Source organism: Cololabis saira, chromosome 14 (assembly GCF_033807715.1).
Source record: "Cololabis saira isolate AMF1-May2022 chromosome 14, fColSai1.1, whole genome shotgun sequence".
Classification (NCBI taxonomy): domain Eukaryota; kingdom Metazoa; phylum Chordata; class Actinopteri; order Beloniformes; family Belonidae; genus Cololabis; species Cololabis saira.
This window is the reverse complement of record NC_084600.1, coordinates 43,415,155-43,429,298: the sequence shown is the minus strand read 5'-3', so window position 1 is coordinate 43,429,298 and position 14,144 is coordinate 43,415,155. Positions and strand designations below refer to the sequence as shown.

The window sequence follows — 14,144 nt, the reverse complement described above, 5'->3', positions numbered from 1 at the left end:
GTTCCAGCGTAGCGCGGCCCTCTCCCGCGGCGGCTACATGGTAGTCTGGTAGTTGTGCAGGTTGGACTCCTCCTTGTCGTGGCGGCGGATGAGCGGCTGACTCTCCGGGAGGGCGGACACGTTCCTGCGGCTCCGCCCACGCAGCCAGGACAGGCCTCTGATTGGCTGCTTGGCCTTCAGCACCGCGGCCGTCCCGGCTAGCGTTAGCAACGCCCCGACGAGAACCGCTAGCAGCAGCCAGGGCCAGGCCTGGCGTAGATCCTCCACGTAGGGACGCAGGGACTCTGACAGACGCTCGCCTGGAGGGGCGAGGGTCAGAGGTCAGGGATCACGTCAGGACATCACAAGCATAGACTTATATACGTAGACTTTCATGGAGCTGCTGCGATACGTCAACGTCGCCGCCATATTGGATGTGGCAAGACTGCGCTGTAAACTAATACAAGTAAATGGACTAAGGCCCAATACTCCCACTACCCCTCGTTTTCAGCACTAACCCTAAATTTTGCGTGTTCCCGTGAGGGTAGTGGTGTCCCAATTCCTCTTTCCACCTAGGGGTAGCGAAGAAAACTAGTGTAGGGGCTATGAATCTGTCCCTACGGATCGAGGGTTTTCAGATAAACACTAGCTAGGGTCGCCACCCGTCCCGTAAAATATGGAATTGTCCTTTATTTGAGAAAAAAATGTTGCGTCCCGTATTGAACTAATACGGGACGCGATTTGTCCCGTATTTTCATTAACGCCCCATACACACGTCTGTCACACACACATCAACACTAAATTTAACAATAATGAACAAAATAAAACACAGGAAACATTAAGGCCAGCATAATCTTTGTGGCGGGACAACAGGACCTGCTGCGCCTGTGCCCAGATCTTTATATGTGCCAGACAGCGGGGAGGACTCAGGCTTCACTTCCAGGTAGGAGTTGGGAACTGGGAATTAAAAGTTCCGTATTGAACCAATACGGACATATATTATGCCAGGCCCGGTTCTACGAGGGTGCATAAGCAAGCATTGCACCCTCAGTTTGTGTTTGCGTGCTCAGTTGAAAAGACGAAAAGAAAACTGACAATGCGCCCGCGTTGAGCCTGATTTATGGTTCTGCGTTAAATCGACGGCATGGCTACGGCGATGGGTACGCGTGCGACGCGCACCGTACGTTCGCGTCCCCACGTATCCTACCCCGTAAACTCTGCGTTGGTGCAACGCGGAACCATAAATCAGCCAGTGTCCGTCACTGCATGCAGCAGTTACCTGCGCCAGCAAGACGCTGCTCTCTGATTATGGCTCACAGTTTGAAAACCCCAAATAAAAAATAAATTAGAGAATATTTTATGAAATCAATAAACAATTCCATCATCAAAATTATGACAAATAAAGGTTTAACATATCATGCTTTGCATGTAATAAGACTAGGTAATATATTAGTTTCACCTTTTAAGTTGAATTATTGAAATAAATTAACTTTTACACCATATTCTAGTTGAATTATTGAAATAAGTTAACTTTTACACCATATTCTAGTTGAATTATTGAAATAAATTAACTTTTACACCATATTCTAGTTGAATTATTGAAATAAATTAACTTTTACACCATATTCTAGTTGAATTATTGAAATAAGTTAACTTTTACACCATATTCTTCACCTGTAGCTATATTCTACACCTTGGCTGATGTGGACATACAGAGCATAGGAGGATATTTCAGCTGCTATATGGTTGGCTGTCTGTACAGTCATGCAAGTTCAATGCTATTAAAGAACACGGTTTTTCATATAAAATAAACACATTTTTATGCAGCTTAGAAGTTTTGGGGCTATTTTTTTGGCTCGTGCGCTGCTGAAATTGGGGCGTCCTTTATTTCTATTTCTGAAAGGTGGCAGCCCTAACACTAGCTGATCTAGGGACAGAAGAATTTCCCAGAATGCTTTTCGTCGTCATTTGTGGACTGAATAAAAAAAAAAACATGGAGGACATTTCTTATTTTTAGTGAATAAAATCAATATTTTGAGTTAGTTTCTGCATAAAAACGCGTTTTGATTACATTTCTAGCGAGAAATATATATTTTACTTTCATAATATCCACTTAGTGAATGTACATAATCACTTGTTTGCCCGTTTGCCGAAGATCACGCCAGAATGAAGGGATTTATGGTTCTGCGTTACACCAACGCAGAGCCTACGGCGTAGGTTACGCGGCGACGCGCGCCGTACGCCGTAACCTAGCTACAACTGTTAGATTTCATCTATTAAACCAACATTTATCTTCCTAAATGATTTATTTCAGCCAGAGGTAATTCTCCACAGAGCTGCAGGTTTCTCCCCGGGACGACGGCGCAGGTTGACCCGGCGATCACGTCTGTACGTGAGCTGCTGCTGCTGTTACCATGGTAACAGCTGCTGCTGCTGCTGCTCCGAGCCGGCGGCTCTTCTCATCGCCGAAAAAACATCGGATCAAATTTCTTAACAGGCGTTATTTGGATAAACTGAGCGCAGGTTGGGGATCTTAACGGTTAGTTTTACGCCTGAAAAAATATAAAAACTTAATAAAGTGGCATATTAACAGAGCTACAGCGGAAATTAAAACAGCTTTTGGCTCTCAGCTTCCTGATTAGGGGTAGGGATGAAAGTAGGAGTAGTGGGAGTATTGGGACAGACCCCTGGGAAGATTTCAAGTGCCCTAAAATCTGTCCCTTCTTTTTTAGGGGTAGTGATATTGAGGGAGGGCTAGTGGAAGAAAGTAGGGGGTGTGTTGGGATTGGGCCTTAGGCTGCTTTCACCTCTGTCCCGTTGGAGCAGTTGTTCCGAAACAGGGAATGTTTCCCCCTAAAGAACGATTTGTTTGGTACATGTGAACTAGGGATGGGCGGTATGGACTAAAAAATGTATCACGATAATTTCTGGCATTTATCCCGATAACGATAAAAATGACGATAAAAAAATACCAATTAAACTCCATCTTTGTAACTATAATATTCTTTCTTTCTTTCTTTCTTTCTTTCTTTCTTTCTTTCTTTCTTTCTTTCTTTCTTTCTTTCTTTCTTTCTTTCTTTCTTTCTTTCTTTCTTTCTTTCTTTCTTTCTTTCTTTCTTTCTTTCTTTCTTTCTTTCCTTCTTTCTGGCTCATTCCTTCCTTCCTTCCTTCACGTACGTTGTGCGTCGATTTAACGCTGTCTTTGCTTTACACAAAAACTTAATCAACGGGAATTTATCATTTTTACCGTGAGATACAAATTCTTACCGTGGGGAATTTTTTTGACGGTTTATCGTGAACGGTAAAATATCACCCATTCCTAATGTGAACACAGCAATCGCGCTCGGAAACGGCACAAAACAAGTGAGCCGAGATCTCCTAGGAGAGGTGGTCTTGGCCCGATTCCATTCCAGACCTGGAGCGGTTCATTTTTTTTATTTGTAGTGAGAACATAATCAACACATCAACCGACATTCATGTGTATGTGCGACCGCGGCGAAGGAGAAGAGTCGGTGCAGCCTCCACCACCTTCTCTCCTATTTGACACAACTTCCTCTCTTCTCCCTTCTCTCTTATTGGACGTGCCGAGATGTCGTCCCAGCGTCATTCACGGTGAAATTAAACAATGTTCAATTCGGGCAGGGTTTGCGCAGCGCAAACGCGCGGCAGGCGGTAGCACAAACATGAATGGGATCGTGGCGGCGGTCTGCGCTTTGCGCCCTCTCTGGAAAGGGGCTTGTTGTTTTTCCCGGGGTACGGAAGAGGAAACTCCTCCCACGTTCATTTCTGACCAATCAGAGAACAGTTGGTTCATGGCATTTGTTAACAGCTCTGAACCGCTACAGACGTTCGCCTTGTGAACACAAACCCCACAAACGAGAAACAAAACAACTGTATCGATTTAGTCCCTTAGTCCCAGCAGGTAGGTGTACTGTTTTGTTTTTTCAATGAATGAATGAATGAATGAATGAATGAATGAATGAATGAATGAATGAATGAATGAATGAATGAATGTCTTACCCGGTGTACTGTTTTGTTTTTTCTTTGAATGAATGAATGAATGAATGAATGAATGAATGAATGAATGAATGTCCTACCCGGTCCCAGCAGGTAGGTGTACTCGTAGCCCAGCTCCGTGCTGGACAGGAAGTAGTCCTGGTTCCGGTGCAGCGGCAGGAACGGAGCCATGTGGTACTCGCTGTTGTGTCCGATGGGAGCGTTGGATTGTGGGTACTGGGACGGGAGGGGGCGGTGCCGCCGCAGCCACTGCTCGTAGATGCTGAGGAGAGGGGGGGGAAACACTTCCAGGTCAAAATGTGATATTTAATGTTTACATTAATGGGCGTGGCCTAACGGCTCAACAGCGCCCCCTAGAAAACTTTGTGCCTCAAGCCCCACAATACGGTTTGACGTACATGCACGAAAATCACTATACACCTGTATCATGTCACAACTTAAAGAAAAGTCTCATTTTGAATTAATCGTGTAATCTTGGCGCAATTTTTGGCGCAATTTATGCTACTTTTTCGGCCGTTCGAACCGTAGTGTGTTATTCATCACAATATGCGTCTCCATACTGAGTTACCGTGGCGACGAAAGACGCCAAAAAGCGCACCCACCCTTCATCCGATTGGTCCATATTTGATAGTTCCTACTTTCTTTCATAACTTTTGAATGGTTTGACATAAAGACTCGTGGGTGGTGTCATCGGACTCGGTTTTAAGTCCTTGAACATAATTGGTGCAAATTAGCCCCGCCCCTTCAGCTTCACAGCTTCCCTTTCAGCCAAATGAGGACTCACATGAAATAGAGATGGAATGTCATCATCGGACACAATGGACAACCTTAAGTGCGTGCGTGCGTGCGTGCGTGCGTGCGTGCGTGTACCTGTCCACGAAGGCGTGGTGCAGCAGGAAGATGGGGTCGTTAGCCGACGCCTGAACCAACGACATGGATCCGTTCATGAAGACGTGCAGCGCGGCGTGCATCCCCAAGAGACGGCTGTTCCCCAGGCCGGTCCGGGGGCTGCCGAAGCCTGGTGAGAGGTGAGAGATTGAGAGGTGAGAGAGGTGAGAGGGTGAGAGGTGAGAGGGTGAGAGGTGAGAGGGTGAGAGGTGAGAGGTGAGAGAGGTGAGAGGGTGAGAGGTGAGAGGGTGAGAGGGTGAGAGACATCCCCAAGTGGCGGTGTTCCCCAGCTGGAACCATATGATGAAGTTCCTGACTGACTGATATGATAATACCAACTCATTTGGCCACAGACTTGAACCACGAGAACTCCCTATGGGGTAATTTAGAACTTAGTGACAGTCATGGCAAATGCCTGATAACGGCATTTGGCCACAGATCACATCTGACTGTAAATAGTTTTTGTCTCTCACTTGGCTTGTTTATTCCTGCCTTTTGTGCTTTGAACTTACTGTATAAAAGTCATGATTCCAACCACTCTGGGTCAGCACACCAACCCAGACATGATCTGCGTAGGTCTGCTCACCGCCGGCTACCGAATAAAACTCACTACACCACCGCGGACTCTGAACTGGTTTTGATAATATTCTTCAACAACGTGTATGTACATAAAGCTGTTTCTGAACTTACAGCTTAAAGTTCTGCAGTGAGAACATTTCAAGTGTTTAGCATTCAACTTAATTCAAGACCGTTGCTAATCTCCCCAGGAATGGCGTTCCAGCACTGACCCCGTGGTCACGATACATGTAGTACCAGAGGAACCACCGGTTCCAGCTGGGCTGCACCAGCTCATGACAGGGGTCCCCAGGGGTCAGCAGGGGTCAGCAGGGGTCAGCAGGGGTCAGCAGGGGTCACCACAGAGCGACCTGGCTGGGTCAGAAGCAACAGAGCGGACGTAACTTTGACCTGTAGAGTCAGTCGGAGCGTCGGAGGAGAGGGGGTCAGTTTAGACTCTGGCAGCTTTTATGTGACACGTCGTCATCTCATGTGGATTATAACAAAACCAGAGTGGGAGGTGACGATGATCTCAGAACTACATATTTAAATGAGCAGATTACTGTGATTCTCACTTTCACAAGAAAAACAACTTGTGAGTAAAGTGGTAATCGGATCAAAGACTCACGTCAGTGGAGTTGAGCTCGTGCTCCGAACCGCTGCACGTAAGAACATGACTGAACCTTTCAAAACAGCATCAACGAACCACAAACCTCTGAAACCTTAAAGGGGACCTATTATGCCATCTAATCCCTATTTTAAACAGGCCTTGAAAGTCTTAAAAACAAGCTTTTGATTGTTTTTGCTAAATAAATTAGAAATTAATCTTCCCATTCTCTAACCTCATTATCTATGCAGGATTCTGAGTGGGCGGGGCTATGATAATGAGGCTCTGTGCTGATTGGCTGTCTGAATGACGCGATACACCGCTACGGAAAAATGGAGGAAGCTCCGGCCGCAGGAGTTATTTACACCGTGTCATGACTGCATGGGATGCGAGTGAGCGTCAGCGACAAAATCAATTCCATTGCTTTATTTTCTATTGGACTGTCTAGGGCTGGGCGATTTTGGACAAAATTAAAATCCCAATTGTTTTTTCTCTGAAAACGCGATTTTCGATTTCGATTTTTTTGGTAAAACTACAAAAGACAATGGAATAAATTGTTTCAAATATTTTTTTATTTTTTTTTTTATTTTTAAAGAAAAATAGCAAAAAAATGTCCCTATTGGGAATGAAGTGCAATTGAAAGATACTGTAAATCCTCCTTGAGTTTAGTAAAGTGACAACATTTACAATTTTCTTGACCAAACAAAGATGACTAGACGAGCTCCGTCTGTAATGCAGCCAGCTGCAAAAAAGGAAAATCCATTTTCCAATTTTCCTTTTTTAACATCGATTGTGATTAATAAATCCGATTTAGATTTAAAATCGATTAATCGCACAGCCCTAGGACTGTCCTAACTGGCCGTTTTGAGCTGAACATTTGTCGGACGTCCTGCTTCTATTTTCTTCCTGTCTCTCACGTTGAAAGCCGGTTGAAAGCGCTGTAGGAAACAGTCATGATGAGGAACGGCTGATCCAGTTAGTTGAAATGAGAAGTTATCTCTATGATTCCTCCTCATTTCACTACAAAAACCTCCTTCTCTGGATTGGCAGGCTGAGGGGAGACCACTCTATATATGTTAAAGCAAGAAAAAACGTGTTTTTCATAATAGGTCTCCTTTGAATCAGGCCTAGAAAGAAGCGGCTGCAGCAGCCTCAGACCTTCCAGCGTGTTCCTGAAGCTCATGTTGGCGCTGCGGTCCATGGCCCCCGTGTCGTAGTCGGGGAGGCTGACGGTGAACTCCACCTCCTCCGACGTGGGGATCCGCTCCACCAGGTTCCGGTCGTGGTTGCCGGGGTTACGGAGCAGCGGGCCCTCGGCCGTGGCGTCACACAACACCCCCCTGCTGTTGTAGTCGTCCATCCGGGTGCACAGGACCTGAGGACGGGGGGAACGTCAGCAACACTCCACCGACGCTAGAGAATACACTGCAAAAACTCAAAATCTTACCAGGAATATTTCTCTTATTAGGGCCCGAGCACTGACAGTATGAAGGCCCTAATGTATCTGTAGGATACAATAATTTTTCCGACTAAAGGAGGGCCTTTTTTCCCCCTAAACGTGCCCCAAAAGTCACCAAATTTTGCACCAAGCCAGGCCTGGCAAAAAATGTGATATTTAATGGTTTGCAATAATGGGCGTGGCCTAACGGCTCAACAGCGCCCCCTAGAAAACTTTGTGCCTCAAGCCCCACAATACGGTTTGACGTACATGCACGAAAATCGGTACACACCTGTATCATGTCACAACTTAAAGAAAAGTCTCTTGGCGCCATGGCCCAAACCCAACAGGAAGTCAGACATTTTGAATTAATCGTGTAATTTGGTGCAATTTATGCCATTTCTTCGGCTGCTTCTTCGCCCGAACCGTAACGTGCACCCAGGTGTGTTATACCAAATATCAAGTTTATAACCAATATCAAAATGTGTGTCTCCATCCTGCAACGATCGCATTACTTTTCTCAGTCAAAAGCGTTACCGTGGCGACGATAGAAGCCAAAAAGCGCGCCCCCCCTTCATCTGATTGGTCCATATTTGATAGTTCCTACTTTCTGCCATAACTTTTGAATGGTTTGACATAAAGAGTCATGGGTGGAGTCATCGGACTTAGTTTTGAGTACTTGATCTTTATGGGTGAAAATTGCAAGCGCGAGGACCTGTTCATCGCTGCTTGCAGCTTTAATTGTATTTGAATCGTGCACTGCAAAAAACTCAAAATCTTACCAGGAATATTTGTCTTATTTCTAGTTAAAATGTCTCATTTAGTCAAAAAATAAAAAAAATCTCATTACACTTAAAACAAGAGTCATTACCAGAAAAATAATTTGTTATTTGACAATTTTCACCTGTTTCAAGTAAATTTTCACTTGAAATAAGTATAAAAATCTGCCAGTGGAACAAGATTTATCTTCTCATTACAAGCAAAAAAATCTTGTTCAACTGGCAGATTTTTCTACTTATTTTAAGTGAAATTCTACTTGAAACAGGTGAAAATTGTTGTTTTTTTCCAGTGATGAGTCTTGTTTTAAGTGTAATGAGATTTTTATGACTAAAAATTAGACATTTTAACTAGAAATAAGACAAATATTCTTGTTACGATTTTGAGTTTTTGCAGTGTATCTTTTTTATTTTTTTTTTAGAAAATAGAGCGGATGCGGCTTATATGCAGGTGCGGCTTATAGTCCAGAAAATATGGTAATAAAGCTAAAGCAGCTCTGCGTTACCTCCCAGGATGAGAACACGGAGCCGGGGCTGATCAGGTTGGGGTTCAGGTTGCTCCGGGCCCCCATCAGCTCGTCGGTGCAGACGTCGCAGGCCGTGGCGTCCCTCCAGTCCCAGTACGGCACGGTGAACTCCTCGTCCCCCGTCAGCCGGCGGATCTCCTGCTCCCAGTGCAGCATGTAGGCGCGGTGCCACGGCAGGAAGGCCGGGGCCCAGTGGGCGAAGTCCACGTCGCTCCACACGGCCCCCGGGGGCCCCAGCAGCGCGCTGCGCGACACGTAGTAGTGCATCCACACGAACACGTCGTACACCGACACGTCCGCGAACATCGGCCTGAGACGGAGGGAGACGGATTTAAGATTCAAAAAGATGTCCATGTTAGAACTATTCGTTGAAATAGTTTGTATATTGTAATAACGTGAAAGATATCACGTTATAACGTGATAAATAGTATATTGTTCTAACAATAAATTATCACGTTATAACGTGATAAGTTTGTATATTGTAATAAAGTGAAAAATATCACTTTATAACAATAACCTTTTCACGTTGTAACGGCATAATTTATTGTTCTAGCGATAAACTTTTCACGTTATAACGTGATAAATAGTATATTGTTCTAACAATAAATTATCACTTTATAACGTGATAAGTTTGTATATTATAATAACGTGAAAAATATCACGTTATAACAATAAACTTTTCACGTTATGTGATAAATAGTATATTGTTCTAACAATAAACTATCACGTTATAACGTGATAAGTTTGCATATTGTAATAACGTGAAAGATATCACGTTATAACAATAAACTGTGATAATTTATTGTTCTAACAATAAATTATCACATTATAACGTGATAAGTTTGTATATTGTAATAACGTGAAAAATATCACTTTATAACAGTTAACTTATCACTTTATAACGTGAAAAGTTTATTGTTATGACGTGATATTTTTCACGTTATTACAATATGCAAACTTATCACGATATAACGTGAAAAGTTTATTGTTAGAACAATAAATTATCACGTTATAACGTGAAAAGTTTATTGTTATAACGTGATATCTTTCATGTTATTACAATATACAAACTTCTAACAATAAACTATCACGTTATAACGTGATAAGTTTGTATATTGTAATATCGTGAAAAATATCACGTTAAAACGTGACAAGTTTGTATATTGTAATAACATGAAAGAGATCCCGTTATAACAAACTTTTCACGTTATAACGTGATAATTTATTGTTCTAACAATAAACTATCACTTTATAACGTGATAAGTTTGTATATTGTAATAACGTGAAAAATATCACGTTATAACAATAAACTTTCCACGTTATAACGTGATAGTTTATTGTTATAACGTGATAGTTTATTGTTATAACGTGATCGTTTATTGTTAAAACACCATCCACATTCTTCTTCCGGCTCTCGGCGAAGGCGGACGCTTTTCTGCTCCTCTCCCTTATCTGTCTGCCCTGCTATTGCTTTTGTCCTGTCTTATCTTCAGAGCTTCTCTTTTTCACTCCTCCGAAACTCTACAATCATGGAATTGATTAACTGGTCTCTCAGCACAATTGACCAAATGTTTGCGACGAGAAGTCAGGGGGTAAGTGAGCCCTCTTGCACGGATGGGACATTTTTAGCTGGATACACAATGGATTCCTACAAATATTGGAAACCGTTGTGTTTGGTGATACTGTCTGTCGAGGACGTTGAAGATGCTTCATAATTGGATTTATGATAGCAGGATTCCTTCTAATTGGAGCGGGGGGGGATTCCTGGTCTACCGACGAACGCGTAAGTCGTCGACAGCTGTTTTGGCTCTTTCCGAGCTGCTGGACGTGGCTGAAACGATAAGCTCTGCGACCAACACTCAGACTTTAACGCTGGGGGAGCAAAGCCGTAAGCTGGATGCGATTCTTGAACAGAATCGCAGGCTGGCGGCGGGCTTTGAGCTCATTGGCAAGATGGAGAAGACCTTGGAGAAGTTGGAAGCTCGACTTGGCGGGAATGATCACAATTTGTCTGTTTGGAGTCGCCATTGAGGAATCAGAGACTGAAGGCAGACGGAAAATTACTGGAGTCTGTCTGTTTGCAGGTTTCATGTACAGAGGGTTGCAAAAGTATTCACCCCCCTTGAACTTTGTGACCTTTTGCCACATTTCAGGCTTCAAACATAAAGATATAAAACTGTAATTTTTTGTGAAGAATCAACATCAAATGGGACACAATCATGAAGTGGAACGAAATGTATTGGAAATTTCAAACTTTTTTAACAAATAAAAAACTGAAAAATTGGGTGTGCAAAATTATTCACCCCCTTTACTTTCAGTGCAGCAAACTCTGTCCAGAAGTTCAGTGAGGATTCTGAATGATCCAGTGTTGACCTAAATGACTAATGATGATAATTGGAATCCACCAGTGTGTAAACATGTCTCCGTATAAATGCACCTGCACTGTGATCGTCTCAGAGGTCCGTTTAAAGCGCAGAGAGCATCATGAAGAACAAGGAACACACAAGGCAGGTCCAAGATATTGTTGTGGAGAAGTTTAAAGCTGGATTTGGATACAAAAAGATTTCCCAAGCTTTAAACATCCCAAGGAGCACTGTTCAAGTGATAATATTGAAATGGAAGGAGTATCAGACCACTGCAAATCTACCCAGACCTGGCCGTCCCTCTACACTTTCAGCTCATACAAGGAGAAGACTGATCAGAGATGCAGCCAAGAGGCCCATGATCACTCTGGATGAACTGCAGAGCTCTACAGCTGAGGTGGGAGACTCTGTCCATACGACAACAATCAGTTGTATACTGCACAATTCTGGCCTTTATGGAAGAGTGGCAAGAAGAAAGCCATTTCTTAAAGATATCCATATAAAGTGTTGTTTAAAGTTTGCCACAAGCCACCTGGGAGACACCAAACATGTGGAAGAAGGTGCTCTGGTCAGATCAGACCAAAATCGAACTTTTTGGCAACAATGCAAGACGTTATGTTTGGCGTAAAAGCAACCCAGCTCATCACCCTCAACACACCATCCCCACTGTCAAACATGGTGGTGGCAGCATCATGGTTCGGGCCTGCTTTTCTTCAGCAGGGACAGGGAAGATGGTTAAAATTGATGGGAAGATGGATGGAGCCAAATACAGGACCATTCTGGAAGAAAACCTGATGGAGTCTGCAAAAGACCTGAGACTGGGACGGAGATTTGTCTTCCAACAAGACAATGATCCAAAATATAAAGCAAAATATACAATGGAATGGTTCACAAAAAATATATCCAGGGGTTAGAATGGCCAAGTCAAAGTCCAGACCTGAATCCAATGGAGAATTTGTGGAAACAACCGAAAACTGCTGTTCACAAATGCTCTCCATCCAACCTCACTGAGCTCGAGCTGTTTTGCAAGGAGGAATGGGCAAAAATTTCAGTCTCTCGATGTGCAAAACTGATAGAGACAAACCCCAAGAGACTTACAGCTGTAGTCGCAGCAAAAGGTGGTGCTACAAAGTATTAACTTAAGGGGGATGAATAATTTTGCACGCCCAATTTTTCAGTTTTTTATTTGTTAAAAAAGTTTGAACTATCCAATACATTTCGTTCCACTTCATGATTGTGTCCCACTTGATGTTGATTCTTCACAAAAAATTGCAGTTTTATATCTTTATGTTTGAAGCCTGAAATTTGGCAGAAGGTCACAAAGTTCAAGGGGGGTGAATACTTTTGCAACCCTCTGTAATTGTTGATTCTATAATCTGGCCTTGACAGGGCGGTTTTGGCCGATCGCTCCAGTCACAATCTCCCTGGTGGAATGTAAACAAGGGACTCTGCCCCCCCTAACCCTCCCCTCTCCAGGAACACCTGTGGAACTGTTTTCAGGACTGACCGAGTCGACTGATAACATCAAGGACATTGGCTGAGGAGCAGCTCTGAGTGAAGTTCACGGACTTACCGCTCACACACACACTTGCTGATAACCACACCTCCCTCATTCTCAACGCCTTCCTCGGCCCCCCTTCCTATCAGCCCCCCCCCCCCAATGCAGTCTCCGGGTTTCGAGCGCCACGAAGCCGCGTTGATCACCTGGATGTGCTTTGCCAGGACCCTCCCCCACACACCCACATGCAAATCTTGTGATGATGTTTGTTGCTTTGTGTGCCGAGGTGTTTTTTGTACACCTTGACACTGTGTATTATACTCAGTGTGAAGATGTTCCCCCCCCCCATCCCAGTGTTACCCTTGGAAAAACAGGTGCACAATACCATCGTGTCACCGCCGGTGTATCCGAAGTCAAAAACAGTTTTAAACTGCCTTAATAAACCTGATTCTGATTCTGATTCTGACATGTTTTCTCCCCCCGTACCTGGATCCGTTCTGCATCTGCGTGTACGTCCCCGTGGCCACCACGTAGTCGCGGCTGATGGTTCTCTTCGCCAGGTTCAGGTAGGACACGAACCGGCTCCGCTCGGCACGCGTCAGGTGGAAGACGTTCCTGCGCAGGCGCGAGCGCCGCTCCGTGCACTTTGGTCCGGTTAAACCGAAGCTGCAGTCCCCGCAGCTGAAGCCCATGTAGGCGCCGGCGCAGCGGCAGGTGCGGTTGTAGAAGACCAGTGGCCACTTCTCCCGGTCGTCCAGGCCGGAGAACGGGTACTGGGGCCCGTCGGGCTGCGCCGACACCTGCACGTCCTCGCAGGAGCCGCGGCCCGACGCCGCCCCGCAGGCCGAGCCGTCGCCGGCCCAGGCCGGGCAGCACTCCTTGGAGCGCAGCGCCTCCTCCGTGGAGCACGCCCGGGGGAACTGCGGGGCCACGGGGGCCGCGCACAGCAGGACGAGGGCCGCGGCCGCCAGGAGCCACATCTGCACGGAGAGGGAACCACCGGGAACTGGAACCACCGGGAACTGGAACCACCGGGAACTGGAACCACCGGGAACTGGAACCACCGGGAACTGGAACCACCGGGAACTGGAACCACCGGGAATGAATGAATGAATGAATGAATTTATTTCGAACATGTTTATAAAAAATCAAAATAAAAATTAGGGATGCCCCGATACCGATACTGGTATCGATACTGGTATCGATACCAGTATCGGTATCGGGGCTGATACTTTTCAAAAATGTTTGACCTTTTTTTTCCTTTCTTTTTTCCTTTTTTTCTTCTTTTTTTCTCTTTTTTTTTCCTTTTTTCTCTTTTTCTTCTTTTTTTCCTTTTTTTATTTTTTCTTTTTTCCCCTTTTTTTCCCCTTTTTTTTCCTTTTTAATCTCGAAATTTCGACTTTTTTCTCAACATTTCAACTTTTTTCTCGACATTTTGACTTTTTTCTCAAGATTGTACTTCAATATTAATCTCGACATTTTGACTTTTTTCTCAA

At 44.4% G+C, this 14,144-nt stretch overlaps 1 protein-coding gene across 1 annotated transcript in view; it reads right to left on the bottom strand.

Annotated features, from left to right (window-relative positions):
- LOC133459415 (tyrosinase-like) overlaps positions 1-13,744 on the bottom strand; it is a 13,871-nt gene extending 127 nt beyond the window's left edge. Inside the window, exons 1-6 of the mRNA XM_061739312.1 lie at positions 13,135-13,744; positions 8,767-9,097; positions 7,205-7,421; positions 4,867-5,014; positions 4,077-4,258; positions 1-299 (exon numbers count right to left, since the gene is read on the bottom strand). The exon at positions 1-299 is cut by the window's left edge and continues 127 nt beyond it. Of these exons, the coding sequence (XP_061595296.1) occupies positions 34-299; positions 4,077-4,258; positions 4,867-5,014; positions 7,205-7,421; positions 8,767-9,097; positions 13,135-13,628 (1,638 nt within the window). The 5' untranslated portion in view covers positions 13,629-13,744 and the 3' untranslated portion in view covers positions 1-33. The remainder of the gene's footprint in view (positions 300-4,076; positions 4,259-4,866; positions 5,015-7,204; positions 7,422-8,766; positions 9,098-13,134) is intronic.
- Positions 13,745-14,144: the final 400 nt, after the last annotated feature.